Here is a 17,500-nt window from a genome sequence, read left to right on the forward strand (position 1 = left end):
TCTTTCCCTCTGCCTGTGTTTCAGTTTCCATTTCTGACAGCTGCTATAGTATCACTCCTCTGTTTCCCTCTGCCTGTGTTTCAGTTTTCATTACTGACAGCTGCTATAGTATCACTCCTCTCTTTCCCTCTGCCTGTGTTTCAGTTTCCATTACTGACAGCTGCTATAGTATCACTCCTCTGTTTCCCTCTGCCTGTGTTTCTGTTTTCATTACTGACAGCTGCTATAGTATCACTCCTCTGTTTCCCTCTGCCTGTGTTTCAGTTTCCATTACTGACAGCTGCTATAGTATCACTCCTCTGTTTCCCTCTGCCTGTGTTTCTGTTTTCATTACTGACAGCTGCTATAGTATCACTCCTCTGTTTCCCTCTGCCTGTGTTTCAGTTTCCATTACTGACAGCTGCTATAGTATCACTCCTCTGTTTCCCTCTGCCTGTGTTTCAGTTTCCATTACTGACAGCTGCTATAGTATCACTCCTCTCTTTCCCTCTGCCTGTGTTTCAGTTTCCATTACTGACAGCTGCTATAGTATCACTCCTCTCTTTCCCTCTGCCTGTGTTTCAGTTTCCATTTCTGACAGCTGCTATAGTATCACTCCTCTCTTTCCCTCTGCCTGTGTTTCAGTTTCCATTACTGACAGCTGCTATAGTATCACTCCTCTCTTTCCCTCTGCCTGTGTTTCAGTTTTCATTACTGACAGCTGCTATAGTATCACTCCTCTCTTTCCCTCTGCCTGTGTTTCAGTTTCCATTTCTGACAGCTGCTATAGTATCACTCCTCTCTTTCCCTCTGCCTGTGTTTCAGTTTTCATTACTGACAGCTGCTATAGTATCACTCCTGTCTTTCCCTCTGCCTGTGTTTCAGTTTCCATTACTGACAGCTGCTATAGTATCACTCCTCTCTTTCCCTCTGCCTGTGTTTCAGTTTCCATTTCTGACAGCTGCTATAGTATCACTCCTCTCTTTCCCTCTGCCTGTGTTTCAGTTTTCATTACTGACAGCTGCTATAGTATCACTCCTGTCTTTCCCTCTGCCTGTGTTTCAGTTTCCATTTCTGACAGCTGCTATAGTATCACTCCTCTCTTTCCCTCTGCCTGTGTTTCAGTTTTCATTACTGACAGCTGCTATAGTATCACTCCTGTCTTTCCCTCTGCCTGTGTTTCAGTTTCCATTACTGACAGCTGCTATAGTATCACTCCTCTCTTTCCCTCTGCCCGTGTTTCAGTTTTCATTACTGACAGCTGCTATAGTATCACTCCTCTCTTTCCCTCTGCCCGTGTTTCAGTTTTCATTACTGACAGCTGCTATAGTATCACTCCTCTCTTTCCCTCTGTCTGTGTTTCTGTTTCCATTTCTGACAGCTGCTATAGTATCACTCCTCTCTTTCCCTCTGCCCGTGTTTCAGTTTCCATTACTGACAGCTGCTATAGTATCACTCCTCTCTTTCCCTCTGCCCGTGTTTCAGTTTTCATTACTGACAGCTGCTATAGTATCACTCCTCTCTTTCCCTCTGCCTGTGTTTCAGTTTTCATTACTGACAGCTGCTATAGTATCACTCCTCTCTTTCCCTCTGCCCATGTTTCAGTTTCCATTACTGACAGCTGCTATAGTATCACTCCTCTCTTTCCCTCTGTCTGTGTTTCTGTTTCCATTTCTGACAGCTGCTATAGTATCACTCCTCTCTTTCCCTCTGCCCGTGTTTCAGTTTCCATTACTGACAGCTGCTATAGTATCACTCCTCTCTTTCCCTCTGCCCGTGTTTCAGTTTTCATTACTGACAGCTGCTATAGTATCACTCCTCTCTTTCCCTCTGCCTGTGTTTCAGTTTTCATTACTGACAGCTGCTATAGTATCACTCCTCTCTTTCCCTCTGCCTGTGTTTCAGTTTTCATTACTGACAGCTGCTATAGTATCACTCCTGTCTTTCCCTCTGCCTGTGTTTCAGTTTCCATTTCTGACAGCTGCTATAGTATCACTCCTCTCTTTCCCTCTGCCCGTGTTTCAGTTTCCATTACTGACAGCTCATAGTATCACTTTTGTGAATTTGTCAATCAATGAACGTTCCTGACCATTTGTACTGTCAGTTCCACATCACCTTATATTCTCTTCAAAAGGTAGACCAGCCATTTCGAAGAGATATACGTTTGGTAAATCATAACTTTGTTTTATGCACATGCTATTGAAAACATACACGTCAAATACTTTATAAATGAGAGCAAATTAACACATTCACTGCCAGCCGTTTTTTTTTTACTGTAGGTAGCTTCTGCCAGAGGTTTTTTTTGAGGATTCTGGCTCATCTTTCAAGACCCGAGGATTCTTTTCTGCTAAGATTTTGTGAACACAAAATATCTCAAAAGAACTAATAGAATGTGTGCTTTCTCTGTCTAAAGAGTTAGTTTGTAGAGTTAGTAGTTATGTAGGCATTAGCACTTGAATACAGCATGGTTTCAGCGTCTGAAAATTTAAGCTGAGATAAATAGCTTTTTGTGAAATTCGATAGAACAGTCACTTTAACCATTCATTTTTGGCATCAGTAAGACGTCAGACATCTAAACAATAGTTTTGAACAGTAATTTTCTCCATAACAGCAGGAAACCCCCCTCTACTTCAAACTCCTCCCTCCGTGTGTGTTCTTCTTGGCTGCAGCGGGCGTGTCACAAGCTCGTTTCTGCTGCTGCTGCTCCTGTCTGCTGGCGGCCGCTGGGCGAGGATAGGCTCGCTCGTTTCTTGGGGTTTCGGTTGAGAAACCCCAAGAAACGGGGTTTCTTTTGCGATTCTGGTCTTATTTATGCTGCGTGTTTCAAAGTGTGTTGCACCCATAATCTATTATGCAAATTTGCAATCCCCCACCGCCAGCAATCAGCGTGAAAGCGAAAGCGTTTTCGCCAATCCATTTTACAGTATGAGAATGGTTTCATCGCGCGTTCCCCTGCAGTTTTGGCTCTGCTTTTTCTAGTCTGGAGAGCACTGTCGCCACTTAGTGGGTCGGTGGAATGGGTTGTACACGTTCGGTGGCTCCAATATTTATATAAGAGATGTAAAAGTGTTGGATCAATGTCCCACCGTCAATTTTTTTTTTTTTTACATATCAACACGTCATTGGCAGTCAACCGTTGGATTTTTTTTGACGTATCAACACGTCATTGGCAGTGAACGTGTTAAAGGATGGGTTTTCCGTGGGGAATATGAATATATATTAAATCTCACGCCCCTAAGGTTTTCGAATCCGTTGAAATTCTTGAAATTGGAGCTTCACTCCCAGAGATATCAAGCATCTCTCACATATTTTTTGGGCCAGCCGACGCGTTTCGCGTCATCTGGCCTAAGTCCGCCTTGCGGAAGTCGTGCACCTATGAACTACAACTGTTGTTGGCCATGGTCCCGCCTCTAGAGGTCCTCCACGCCCCTTCAGAGGCCTTGACAAAAACCAAAAGGCAGCCATCTTTTCAACCGCCTAGCCTGCTGTAGCTAATATTAGCTTCCCATAGTTCCTTGCAAAGAGACCATTATCTCGGGAACGGAAGCACTAATCGACACGGGACTGGCGGCATTGGAAAGCTCGTCAAATTTTACATCTAGTAGTAGGTGGGTTGAAGTAACGAAATCAACGCTGAGCAATGTACCCGTTTTTACACATTTTTACAGAAAATAGTTACAACATCAGATGCGCGTAACTCCTACGAAAATGCCTTAAATTGCATGAATTTTTTTTTATGAAGACATCTCCCGACATATATACTACCGTTTACATTTGGTGCAATTTGGAGGCAATTTTATTTTCGATTTATTTCTTGTTCTTTGTATATTTTATTGTCGAAGCCTTCTTCTTCTTCTTCTTTGAGTTTTATGGCGGTTGGCAAACATATATGTGCATTACCGCCACCTACTGGAGTTTGATATCAGCCAAATGCCTGAGGGGTGGGCATAAAAACGAAGACCACGCGAGCCCAGTGCATTGTGGGAAATGTAGTATTTCGAGTCCCCGCACCCGCACCTCCCCCCCACCACCCCCCCCCACACACAGAGTGGATTTCGGTTGATATCTCTGTGAGTAAACCTCCAATTTCAAAAATTTCAACGGATTCGAAAACCTTAGGGGCGTGAGATTTAATATATATTCATATTCCCCACGGAAAACCCATCCTTTAATGCATTTAGGCGAAGTTAACAAGCTGTCTCATTGTTTTAAGTTCCTCTCCGTAAAACAATATAAACATTTTAAATAAAAAGACCGTGAAGAAATTCTGTTAATTTATTTGACGACCCAAATCAAATCTCTTGCGACCCACCTGTGGGATCCCGACCCACTCTTTGGGAATCACTGGCCTAGAGGGGAAAGATGCAGAACCCAGGACTGACTGGGAACATTTGTGTTGGAAAAGTGAATGCTCAGTGGTACAAGTAGCTCCCAGTGTGAGTGTATGTATGGAAATGTATGAATCTGAAGCAGGCTGTTGCGGGAAACGAGCACGGAGATCAGTCAAATTTCACTGAATAAATAAAGGTTAAAAAAGAATCCACTGACCTACTTCTAATCTAGATCTTTCTAAGCGGCTGATCCCAGAGGAACCCTGGAGTGTGCAGAGAATACCTTTAGTCCCACTATGATACCTATCAGGATGGATGTTTGGGCCTTTCACAGCTAGTTGCTTTAGCAGTTATTTCCAACCCTGCAGTCAGGGCTGAGCGATATCACAGTATTTTTTAGGCTGAATGGCGATACACAATATATATATCTCTGTATTTTCTATGAAGTGGGCTAAATGTTCAGCTGTCAGTCAAATCCACATGTGAGATGTCACAAGCCCTTTTATTAAAACAACAAGACTGTGATCAAAATAAAATGCCAAGATGGGGTTTCCTTCCCTGACTATTGGTACTTTCACAACACATTTACACAATGATATTTTTTGATAAATAACCATCAGTAATGTGGATATAATATCTAAGTGGGTAAAGGCAGATAGATAACAGAACAGCTCGAACAGTCTGGTAAGTTCATAAAATGACATCACTTGACTGTAATGCAGCCTTATGCCATATCACAATATTACAATATCAAAAATCTAAGACGATATCTATAATCTCATATCATGATATCCATATAATCAATCATCATCAATCATCATCATCACCTAGCCCTCTCTGCAGTGTTCTCCCTGTCGGTTTGGTTCATTTGTCCTTATAAGCTTACTCAGAGGGAGGTTTCTTAATATGTTTCCAAAATCAGCCTGGAGCTTTGTTTGGAGTGAGAATATGATCTCAATCATCTACAGAAGCACTGTGAACTTTGGGTTATTATGGTTTAAGGACATATTCTGTTCCATAAACTCAGATGATGCTGGTGCTCCATGTTGCTTTTCCCCCCAAACCAAAGTCCTTCATCAAATTGACCAAAACTTCTCCTGTGTTTGTTACAGCTCACTTGAGGAAATGGAGTTACAGCTACAGTACAGGTCCAGAGATACTTTCTGCTACCTTCCCTAACCCCTAACCCCTAACCCTAACCTTCATGATTTGGGCCACTGTGCTGGCCTTGTCATGTGGAGTGAAATCACGACTGTTCTACATCTATTTCCACATAGTGCACGTTTGTATGATGTTTGGCAAGCCTTCAGTGATGAGTTTGTGGGACTCCATAACAGCTGGCAGAGCCACTTCTGGAGGGACCAGCAGATGATAGTAGCAATACATTTTGATGATCCGAGATCCCAAGATGACTCACTAAATGTCACTTTGTGCCGTGGGCTGAAAAAGGTTAAGAGCATTGAGAACCGATATTACATTAGGCTCCTCCCCTTGGTAATATTACACTACATTACATTAGGCCCCTCCCCTTGGTGATATTACACTACATTGCATTAGGCTCCTCCCCTTGGTGAAATGATCTAGAATGAGCAAACCCTGAAAGCATTAGACAGATGGCGAGGTGCAGGAGGTCAATGTCAATCCAAATATCACAACAGTTCCACAATATGCTATTATGGCATGGTTTTATATATATATATATATATATGTATATATATATATATATATATATATATATATATATATATATATATATATATATATATATATATATATATATAATGTGTGTGTGTGTGTGTGTGTGTGACAGCTGCTGGTATTTCGACCCACATGTACGGAGGTAATTTTTCTGTTTTTTTACAGTTGAATGAAAGTGCAGATTGTAAACTTTCAAATGATGTGTCACACATTGTAATCTGAAGGAGATATGCTGATTTGAATGTTCACACTCCTAAAAGCCACATTCAGAGATAACGGCCCTCAAAGTTGGAGAAGCTTTTCACACGTAGGCAGCCAGGTAATGGGGGAGTGGACTTTTATTTAACAAGATACACTTATTTACTGAATCTAAAATGGCTGCATTTGATGTGGAATGGATAGTTCAAAACCTAAACTTGTGTATTAATGGAAAAAATAAAAATAAAAATAAAAAAGAAACTATTTTCTCATTTTCTGGGAATTACAATCAGCCCACATGAGGTACCTTCTCCTGAGGCGTGTCACACATACATACACACATATATATATATATATATATATATATATATATATATATATATATAAATATATATATGAAATGTTTTTGAACGGATATCAGAGGGTTATTATGCAGGCTATGGATGACTTTAGCTGCATTTCGACTCATTCATTCTGGCAGTAAATTTACGGATTTTCAGCGTTGGTGCTGGCTGCTGTACGGTATCAACATCCAATTGGCAGAATGTTTGCTGGGATGCTTCAAGGCTTTAAAGATGCATATTTGACATTGTTGGAGATCATATTCAAACTTGCCTCAGGGTTTAGCAATGTCTTCAAGATTGCTCTTCTGACAAAAAAGTGAAAAATATTCCACGACATAGTTGCCCAAATCACCATACACACATTCCATGTGGGAAATGGCTTTGAGTTCATTCTGTTTCCACATAACAGTGAGTCGCGAAACACTGGCGTTTTTGGATACGCTTGCTTTCATTTATAACTTTAGATGTTATTCTCTCATTCATTTTCCCCTCCAGCCAAATGGACCAGAGGAGAATGTCAAAAAGCAAAAAGTGATACATGCACAATTCTCAACCTTCCACTCCACCTGTCAGCTTTTATCTGTACATGTCTGGCCAAGTGAGTGATGCCATTTTACTGATAGCATTGTTGCGTGAGGATCACGAGGGCTTCAGTTGGAGCCACTTCCCTTCCAGAGGCTACATTGGTGTCAGCAGTGGGGTGCCATCCTGTCTGTGCTATGGGGCTTACATGGTATTAGCTGGAGGCTTTCTGCTTCAAATACATCTCTAGCCGTTGACCCTATAAATTGTTTGCTCACTATTGACCCCTACAGGAGAAGACTGAGAGGCCATGGAGAGAAAGGTGAGGGCTCAGGAGGGCACGTCTTATCTCCAAAAAGCCCCTTAGGCCCGAGAAGCCACAACACACACAGAGATAAGTCCAGCCTATCAACAACACATACAGTAAGCCACTGCTTTGATCTCAGTGGATGAAAACGCCTGTGTCTCTTCTGCTCTGGTCTACCTCTGATTTACTGATGTCTTAATGTTCTACTCTTCTTCACAGCAATCTGATCTTCTGGTAAATAAGATGATGGATTTCTGGATTACAGCTACACGAGTATGAAGTGATACGGAGACCCGATGTCTCTGTCCCTGGCCTAGAGTTAAGTCAAGGCAAGTCAAGTTTATTTGTATAGCTCCTAATTCACAAGGATGTCTCAGAGGGCTTCACAGAGTCTAGCTAAATCTAACTGACACAACAATAACAATTACAGTAATAATAATAACAACATGATTGAACAATCATATGATAGAGAGAGATAGAGAGAAGGGGAGAAAGGTGGAGGGAATGTGGGGGAGGAGAGAGCAGGGAAAGGGAGGAGGTGGGGAGGGAGAGGGGTAGGAAGAGAGCAGGGGAAGGGGGGAAGAGGAGAGAGAGCAGAACAGATAGGATATCCCGGGGCTGGGCGATACGGTCATGAATAGTAACAAGGGACAGAAAAATGTAGCGATCAAGTTAATGTATGTATACTTACCAGGTGAAATGAGCCACTGAATAAACAAGAAACAAATTGACATTTATCGCCCAGCTCTAGGGCATACAGCTCTAGGGCATACAGACAGCAGCTACGCACACGCACACACACGCACGCACGCACGCACACGCACACACGCACACGCACACACACGCACCCACGCACGCACACGCGCACACACACACACGTGCACGCACACACGCACACGCACACACACACACACACACGCCCGCACACACACACACACAGAGTGGCAGTGTGGTATGCACAGTAATGCAGTGCGCCCGCACATTAGTGTGATCGATGCCAACCTCGCCATGCCAAGTCAAGGGGAGCCAGCCCATACACACAACATACTTACAAAGATATGCTACACAGAGAACACGGTGCCCACTCAGACAATGCGAGCCAGCCAGGCCGGGCGAGCTAAGGGGAGACAGGTTGAGAGAGGAGAGAGAGAGAGAGAGAGAGAGAGAGAGAGAGAGAGAGAGAGAGAGAGAGAGAGAGAGAGATGCCTGCTGTTGCCACCTGCCCCCTCCCTCACCCCCCACCCCATCCAAGCTGTGTCCAAAAACCACACTTGACAAATGAGTGCAGGGCTGCTAGCAGAGGCCCGGTCCCTGAGCTACAACACTAACAATACGCACACACCACCGCCCCCCAGAGGAAGGGGGTGGCAGGACAGAGAGGGGAGACTCATACGTAAAACATTAGCTAGCAAAATAACACAGTTCTTGAGCGAGGAAGGCTATAGAGAGAAAGTAGTCTTGTGTACAGTATAGTTGTTATTAAAGAGTAACAATTGCTGTATTAAACAGTAAACCCGAATCTGTGAAGCCTGACACCTACTGGTGGAAAGTAGTGTACTGAACTGAGCATTTGCTATTGGCTGGTCTTTGTGCAAGGTGATGTCACCACTTGTACTGTACTCTATAGAGAGCCAAAGTCCCGCCCCTTCCGGCCGGGGGCCTACACGCACCAGCATCTGACAAAATATGAATGGTGGATGAACGGCGAGAGATAATCTTTTTTTTTTTATCCCGTTTGAATTGTGCCATGAGGTACACGCTTGTTTTTTTTTTTTTTTTTTTTTTTCCCCGATTTATTTTTATCCCATTTTTATCCCCCCGTAGATTAGTGCTAATTAAATTTATTTATTCTGGTTGCTGCTCCACCCTCTGCCGATCTGGGGAGAGCCGAAACTGGCTCCATGCTTCCTCTGAGACATGGGCAGTTAGCCAGCCGCTTCTTTTCACCTGACAGGGGAAGCCGGTAGGACCGGTAGGACATAGCACGTGGGAGGTTCACGCTATTCCAACCAGTTCCCCTCCCTCCGAACAGGCGCCCTTCATGACCAGAGGAGGAACCACATTAGCAACCAGGATATTGCATGTTTTGATGAAGGGGGTTCCTATATGAAGGAAACCCCCGGGAGGCACGGGGAGAACATGCAAACTCCACACAGAAAGGCCCTTTTGACGACCCCACCCGGGCGGTGGGCACTCGAGGACATGCGGACGGGCACGCATTCCTTCAGCGTTCACAGCGTCCCAGGTGGGAATCGAACCCAGGACCTTCGAGCTGTGAGGCGACAGCGGTTCCCACTTCACCACCGTACCCCCCTATGATGTTTGTCAATTTAAAAGATAACTTTGCAAGGCAAGTCACAGTTTGTCATAAAACTGTTGCAGTATAAGTTATAAATCAGAAAGACTACGCACAACCAGTCGCATAAGTGACGTCTCTCCCGCCAGGCCATGTTGGTGTTGGTGTGACGTATAGCTCCAGTGGCTCCAGTGGCTCCAGTGGCAGAGCTTATGCCTGCAGCCTGTTTCCATGCAGCCAGACGACTATACTAATACTCCAGCTGCAAAAAGTCATGGCAGAATAAGGAAGTAAAAGAGCGGGAGTGACAGTCGTTGCTATGGAAACGGTCTGCCATCTCATCTAGTCTCATAGGTGTAAACTGGACGGTTCGGTCTCAGCCCGTTGCAAAGCAGTTGCAAGTTTCGACTTGTCTCGTTGCGGATCTTTGGTGTCAACTGCCCATTAGGGAACTGATTGGAACCTAGTTCCTGTCCTGTCAGTTATTGAACTAGCTGGGGGCAGTTTAGAATGTTTATGTTGTCGAGTTGAACCCATCTATAGCTTGTGTGTGTGTGTGTGTGTGTGTGTGTGTGTGTGTGTGTGTGTGTGTGTGTGTGTGTGTGTGTGTGCGCTTGTGTTTCTATGAGAAAGTTCTTCATTAATATGTAGTGAGATGGCCTGACCTCTGAACACCCAACACACACCCCCCACCTACACACGCACACACACACACACACACACACGCACACACACACACACACACACACACACACACACACACACACACACACACACACACGCACACACAGACACAAGTACACAAGCATGTGCCATAAAAGAGGTCACTATAGGCTCTGCCTCTCTCTCTCTGCTCCATCTGAATATTTAACATGGGGAATAACAGCTGTGCCAGCTCCCATTTGCCCTTCATCATGTCATATTGTGTCTCTGTCTCTCTCTGTGTCTCTCTCCTCCATTCTTTAACACCCTGCACACAGACCATGTCTGGCACTCTGCATCATCTCTGAGGATGTGATGATGAAGACCTGCCATATTTCTCCTCTGGCTGCCGTACACACACCTTTCCTCAGCACGAGAGATAAGCATAAACGATACATGTTACTGGATGGCTCAGGTGGGCGTGGCCAACATATTTGTGTTAATGTGCTGACCAGAGGCACAGACTCAGGTGGGCGTGGCCGACAGATTTGTGTTAATGTGGTGACCAGAGGCACAGACTCAGGTGGGCTAATGATTGATGAGCTACTGTTGGCAAAGACTAGGCCCTAAATGTGTACTATATTTGTAGTCCCATATAGGCTACTTACTGAGTTGAGTTTTTTTTTAAAAGTATTTCAGAAACTTTTCCTCCACATTTTCAATGAGCTACTTTTTTTTGCAGTTAGTGATGGTGGTCATACCTTGGCGATGGTTTCATGGAACTTGAAGAGCGGGTCAAGGGTGCCCGGCGACTCGGCTGAGAACTGCGCCTCCGACAGGAAACTGGTAGTCTGGGTGGTGAAAGAGAGAAGATGAAAAATGTCATCGACTTTTACCCCCAGATATTGAAATCTTCTGACGGATCCAATCGTCACATGAATCCCCCCCTGAAAAGACGCCCCTACCAACCATTCCACTGACTCGTTTACTGTTTTTAACTGATCACATTAAAAAAGAGATAGATTACGGCAAATTCTGCCGCATGGTATTGCTAGATTTACAAAAGGTGTTTGACACCGGCGTGGCGTGGACCATTCCATTCTACTAATGAAATTGAAAGCAACAGGCTTCAATGATATGGCCATTCGCTGGGGTCGGCTCCTACTTGAGGGGAAGGAAATAACTGGTGAAAGTGGTTGGGACAACATCCCACCACAAGGCCGTGGAATGTGGCGTCCCCCAGGGTAGCGTGGTTGGCCCCCTTTTCTTCCTGCTCTACATGAATGACATGCAATCTGCATGCTCTTGTGACCTCTTTCTCTATGCTGATGACTCTGCATTGATGGTATCTCACAAAGACAAATCAGTGATATAAAGGAGTCTAAGCACAGAGCTACAAAAGGTCAGTCACTGGCTTTCCAATAGTTTATTCTATTCTATTCTATTCTACCACATTGATTCATGAGTCAGTCTTATCTATTCTACTCTAGTTTATTCTATTCTAATAGAGTGGGGTCGCAATGGAGTGATCTGTCAAGCCGCTAAGAAGAAACAACAGTAAACGGTCTCAGGGCCACAGAACTCCACACACACACACACACACACACACACACACACACACACACACACACACAATCCTCTGTCACCTCAGCACACACTGTGTCCCAAAACAAACCACCTCATAGTAACTTCAAAGACGCGACACAACTGCATTTACAATTTTCATGGAGTCAGACTACATACTGTAGCAGACAGATAAGAACATCAAAGGTTCAAAGACACGATTGCGACACTATCCTGGGAGTGAAGAACATACTTGACAAGTCAAGTGTATTGTACTTGTTTCAGATGCACTCCGTGTGCCTCAAACATGTTGCTTTTGTTTAGTTTTGAGCAGTCAGCCTATAGGGCTACGTGACAGCAGTAACCCAGCTATTCAACTATTCAACTTATAGTGTAAGGATTTTGTTTACTGTCTGAAAACGTTAGTTCTGCCTGTGTTGTTGTGACTTGGTGCTTGTCTACAAACTGTATGAAACTGTACAGTGTAGTGCTGTGATCGTTTAGGTGAATGGAAAAAATGCTAATTGAACTTGCTTGATTAACCAATACTGTGTGGAGGGGCACATAATAATATATCTTGTGAAACAAGCCGAGGTTCCACTTAAAATCGGTCCGTGGGCCACAATTGGCGGCCGGGCCGGACTTTGGACATGCCTGATATAGGATATTCTTTTTGAGAAATATTCAAAAGTTTATATGACAAAAACTGTCCATTAAAACAGTATAGCAACAAGCAGGCTGCAGCTAAAAAGACCAACAGAGTGACTTATAGAGCTGTTGGCCTTGCTAGCCGTAGAAAGAGTAGTAATTTGTGTTCAGCAGGATCATCTTCACAAACGTGGACCACTTTTAGGACTTTTGAAGCATAAATTTGTTTTTTTAAACGCGATTTTCAGAAAACGCTTCAAGCCAATATAGCAGAGCAATAGCAGGTGGAGCTGCAGCTCTGTGAAACCCCTCGTCTCATGCCGCCTCGCGTGAGATGCCACAAGATGGCGACAGGCAGCTTCAACCATGCATGTGCTTCAACATGGGAGTCCAAAAAACAACAGCAGGCTATGTCCATATACTTATATACAGTCAAAGCATTTCACCCTCCCCTCGAGATTGCAACAGGAGTAAACTCTGATTCTGTTTATTAGTAGTTCTCAGTCTTTTCTCAAATTCTTCTAACTATTATTAATTTTTTCATGGTCTACCTGTTACTGGGAATACGGAATAGTAATTGCTCTGACTATCTCCCATAGGGTCTATGGACTATCATTAGCTGTGGAGACCCAGGGCCAGGCACTATGTTCTCCTCCAGAGAGCCAGGATGAAGGGTTTTGGAGAACTAAAGCCATAGACAAAGAGGATCAAAGATACCTGAGCCCCATTCACTTTGTGCCTGGAGCCCTTTGTACCCCTTAGCTAGCTCTCACTTCGTCTTTCTCAACACAGAGTATTCTCTCACTACCTTGATCTGAGCACTTCGGCTTTGCTCTCTCTCTCTCTCTCTCTCTCTCTCTCAGACACGTTCTCTGCTGTGTGTCTCTTATGTCTCTTACCCTCACTGCTTTTGATCCTACTATTTTTTCTCTCTCTTTTGGATGCAAATTATGATGCAACACATTCAAAAAAGCTGAATGGAACGTGCAACATTTAGATATTTCCTCACTATCGCAAGACGCAAAAGCAGGCATTCGGTTGAAGCTGAAATGATGTGATCAAATGATGAAAATGCATTTTTGAGCTTGGAAGGTTCTAACTATGGAAATTGGTACGATTGTATTGATACCGATGCCATTATCGATTCTGCTCATCGGTCCGATTCATTATTGGTTCCCTTATCGATTCCTGAACAATTTTCTGTGTAAAAAGAAGTACCGTAAATTCCGGACTATAAGGCGCACCGGTGTATAAGCCGCACCTGCAAAGTTGACTGTTTTTTACATATATAAGCCGCACCGGACTATAAGCCGCGGGTGTTTTAATGGTATTTTTTTTTTTTTTTTTTTGTGTTTTAATGTTTAATTACCATATGTAAGGGTTCATGCACAGAGGGGATTGTCGGGAAAGAGATGGCTGTTTGAGGAAGCTCCCATTTATTAACATTTCAACAAAACAACATAACACAACACCACCTGTGTTGTTTTTTACAGTGCACACAGTGTCCGCGGTGTGGTGAAAAGAGGGCAAGAGAGGAAATTAAAACAGAAGTGGATTTATAGTTAGAAAGAGTGCTAAAAAAGAGAGATTTTTTTTTTTTTTTTTGGAAAAAATCCATAGATAAGCCGCACCGTTATATAAGCCGCAGGGGCCAAAAAAGGCCAAAAAAACGGGAAAAAAGGTGCGGCTTATAGTCCGGAATTTACGGTAGGCCTACGGAGGTTTTCAGCATCAAAGCAGCTGCTCCGTTATCTCTGGAGTTTGAACACGGTGTAGCACTGAAACCACTTTAAACTGGAGAGCAAAAGCCAAACAGCTAATTGGACTGTTTGTGGTGCAAGTGTTTGGAGGGGTGACGGCAGCAGAGCTAATTACAATAGCCTAGGCTACACGTTCCCACAGACAGCAAGAGCGAGCAGCAAGCGTTAGAGGGCGCACTGAGAGAATGAGATAAATTAGCCCGCAAACAAAAGAGGTTAAACCAGAGAAGAAGAAAGATAAGGAAAGAGACGATTAGGAGGATTGCTATTGAATATTGCACTTGGATTAGGTTGGTGGTGGAAAATGGTTTGAAAGACGGGACCTCATTTTGTTTCCTTACAGACATTTAGAGTTCAGACCCATGTCACTGTTTAGTTTCACCACACACTGATTGACTCCAGTTTTACTTTACAACGTGCGCTGGAGAAAAATCAAGAATTAAAAATTAAAATGCAGAGTAAAAAAAAAGCCTTATGATTTCCAGCTCACAATTATTCGTCAAGTAAATAATGGAGTAGGCGTGTCCTGATTGGCAATTTGAACTGAAACATTCAAACTAAATAAATAAAATGTGCGATGTATCTGCCCAGCAGCCCGGTTCCAGAACAAAATGACCTAGAACACATGTGAAATTAGTGGCGGTGCACTAGTAGCTGCGGGCTGGCAACAGCAATCAAAATACTGTTGCTGGTCCCGAGCGTAGTCCCAGAAAAGATTAGCTGGAACATAGCTGGAAGAAGTTGTAAACAGTAGTAGTGGATAAAGTTTGTTTTGTTTGTGTTTTTTTTTCTGACTTTATCTGACTAAACTCCAGCTGGAGTTTAGTCAGATAAAGGATTTTTAAGGTAGAGCCCCCACATGGATGCATGAATCAGTGCTCCATACACATTAGGGCTGTTGAAACGAATTTTGATATTCGAATATTATTCGAATTTAATAATTATGAACGAAATTCGATTATTATTATTTTTTTAAAACGAATATTTTTATTTTTATTTACCGTAAAACTGCCAATAAGAGCCCGGGCGCTTATTATGCTAAATCAATTTGGACCAGGCGGTAAAAGGAAGACCAGGCGGCAATTAGAGTCAGGCGGTTGTTACCATTTGGGCATAATTGAGCCAGGCCTTTATTATTTTTTGAACATAAATGCTTTCACAGTACAAAATAAAGTGTCATTTTTAGACATTCAAAATGCTCTGACAGTGAGGCTATGCTATACACGCAGTAAAAACTGCAGTAGTAGAATAAAGTGTCATTTTTAGACATTCAAAATGCTCTGACAGTGAGGCTATGCTATACACGCAGTTAAAACTGCGGTAGCAGAATAAAGTGTCATTTTTAGACATTCAAAATGCTGTAGGCAGTGAGGCTAGGCTATACTGCGGTAGTAGTGCAACATACTTAGTGTAACAACAACAAAGAACAACAAATAAAAATAAAATAGCTACAGTACCCTACCATCTGCAAATAAAAATACTGTACAATAAAAACTACCGTACAATCACACAACAATAAAAGTACTGGTAAAACAAATGCACAACTACACCAAACACACAAAAGTAAACTGCTCAACTACCCTCCTCCTCCTCCTCCTCCTCCTCCTCCTCCTCCTCCTCCTCCTCCTCCTCCCCCTCCTCCTCATCCTCATCACCATCATCCTCAATCACCAGTTCATTGTTAAACTGTTCATCTTCATCGCTCTCTCCCTCTACCTCCTCCTCATCTACATTCTGGACAATTGCTTTTTCTCGAGCCCTGGCCAGCTCCAGTCGCCCGGCCGCGCACGGCTCCCCTGCCTTCAAGCAGTGAATCATGTGGTCCTCACTGCCGTCGCTGGGAACTCCCTGCCCACACACCTTGAGGATGAAACAAGCAGCAAATTGGGGCTGGGGGTTTTCACATACCGTAAACAGAAACACACACACACACACACACACACACACACACACACACACACACACACACACACACACACACACACACACACACACACACACACACACACACGTGTGTCTTACCTTGAACGACCTTCTGATGGTCTCGGGGTCCAGCTGCTCCCACGCCTTCTTCACCCACCCGACCAAGAGGCGGCGTGAGGGGGCTCTCATGTTTCCTGCCTTGGTGTATTCCTTGTCTTGGTCCCCCGCCATCCAATCATCCCAGGCCGCTCTCAGGTGCGCCTTGAACGGGCCGTTCCAGACTACGTCGGGCGCCTGGACGTACTTCGTACACCCACCGGGTATGACAGCGGGCGTGAGGTTGTATCCACGCTTCAGCTCCGCCTTGGTGGCCACGCTCAGGTGACACCTGTACGAGTCCCAGACGAGCATTCTGGGCTGGAAGCAGAACTTTCCAACCACCTTCTGGAGCCACTGCTTGGTCAAGTCATCATTGAGCCATCCATTTTTAGACGACACGATCACAACGCCAGGGATGATTTGCATGGCTTTAACGTCCCTGACGGCGGCTTTGAAAACAATGAAGGGCTTCAGTTTAGTCCCGTCCGCTTTTGCTGCGAGCACAACAGTGATGTGGCATTTCTCATGCCCGGTGGATTTGAGTGACACCGTGCGTGCCCCTCTCTCATTCACGGTGGTGGATCCCACCATGTCAAACCACACTGCCGTCTCATCCATAGCGATGATATTCTTTGTTACAATCCTCTTCGTCTCGATCATGCGACTTGTAAACACAAAAAAATTGACTAGCTTCTCCGTGCTCACACTTGCATCTTTCTGGGCAATGGTGGTGCGTTTCCTCACACTATAGTTATTCCTCCTCAAGAATTTGTCTAGCCAACCGTTGCTGGCAAGGAAGACTTCTCCCTCTTTTTTGTCGGTCACCGAGGCGAACAACTCTCTGGCTCTCACTTTGATCATGTTACGAGAAACTCGCAGGTCACGAGCCCTCATCGACTGGATCCAATGGCAGAGGCAGACCTCAAGCTCTTCACTCTTCTTCTTTCTCCCGGCCCCGCTCAGGCGTGCTCGCTTGCCGTCAGTAGTGCCCTGGGCGACAAGTTCTTTTTTCTGCTTTCGCCACTCACGGATTCGTTTGGGGTCGACCCCAAATTGGCGAGCCGCTGCTTCACCAGAATAGTCCTCTGCATACTTCACCGCCCTCAACTTGAAGGTAATGTCATATTTCTTTAGTTGCTTCCCTGTTTTTGGTGCATCTGCTCTGTCCGCCATTTCGTCTCTCTTTCTAT

At 44.2% G+C, this 17,500-nt stretch overlaps 1 protein-coding gene across 1 annotated transcript in view; it reads right to left on the minus strand.

Moving 5' to 3' along the window:
* The window catches only part of naaladl2 (N-acetylated alpha-linked acidic dipeptidase like 2), a gene marked incomplete at its 3' end in the record, with an annotated part of 362,515 nt that overhangs the window by 77,201 nt on the left and 267,814 nt on the right, over positions 1 to 17,500 (minus strand). Inside the window, exon 13 of the mRNA XM_083647387.1 lies at positions 11,079 to 11,168. Within this exon, the coding sequence (XP_083503513.1) occupies positions 11,079 to 11,168 (90 nt within the window). The remainder of the gene's footprint in view (positions 1 to 11,078; positions 11,169 to 17,500) is intronic.

This window comes from Poromitra crassiceps (assembly GCF_964638095.1).
Source record: "Poromitra crassiceps genome assembly, chromosome: 12".
Taxonomy (NCBI): Eukaryota; Metazoa; Chordata; class Actinopteri; order Beryciformes; family Melamphaidae; genus Poromitra; species Poromitra crassiceps.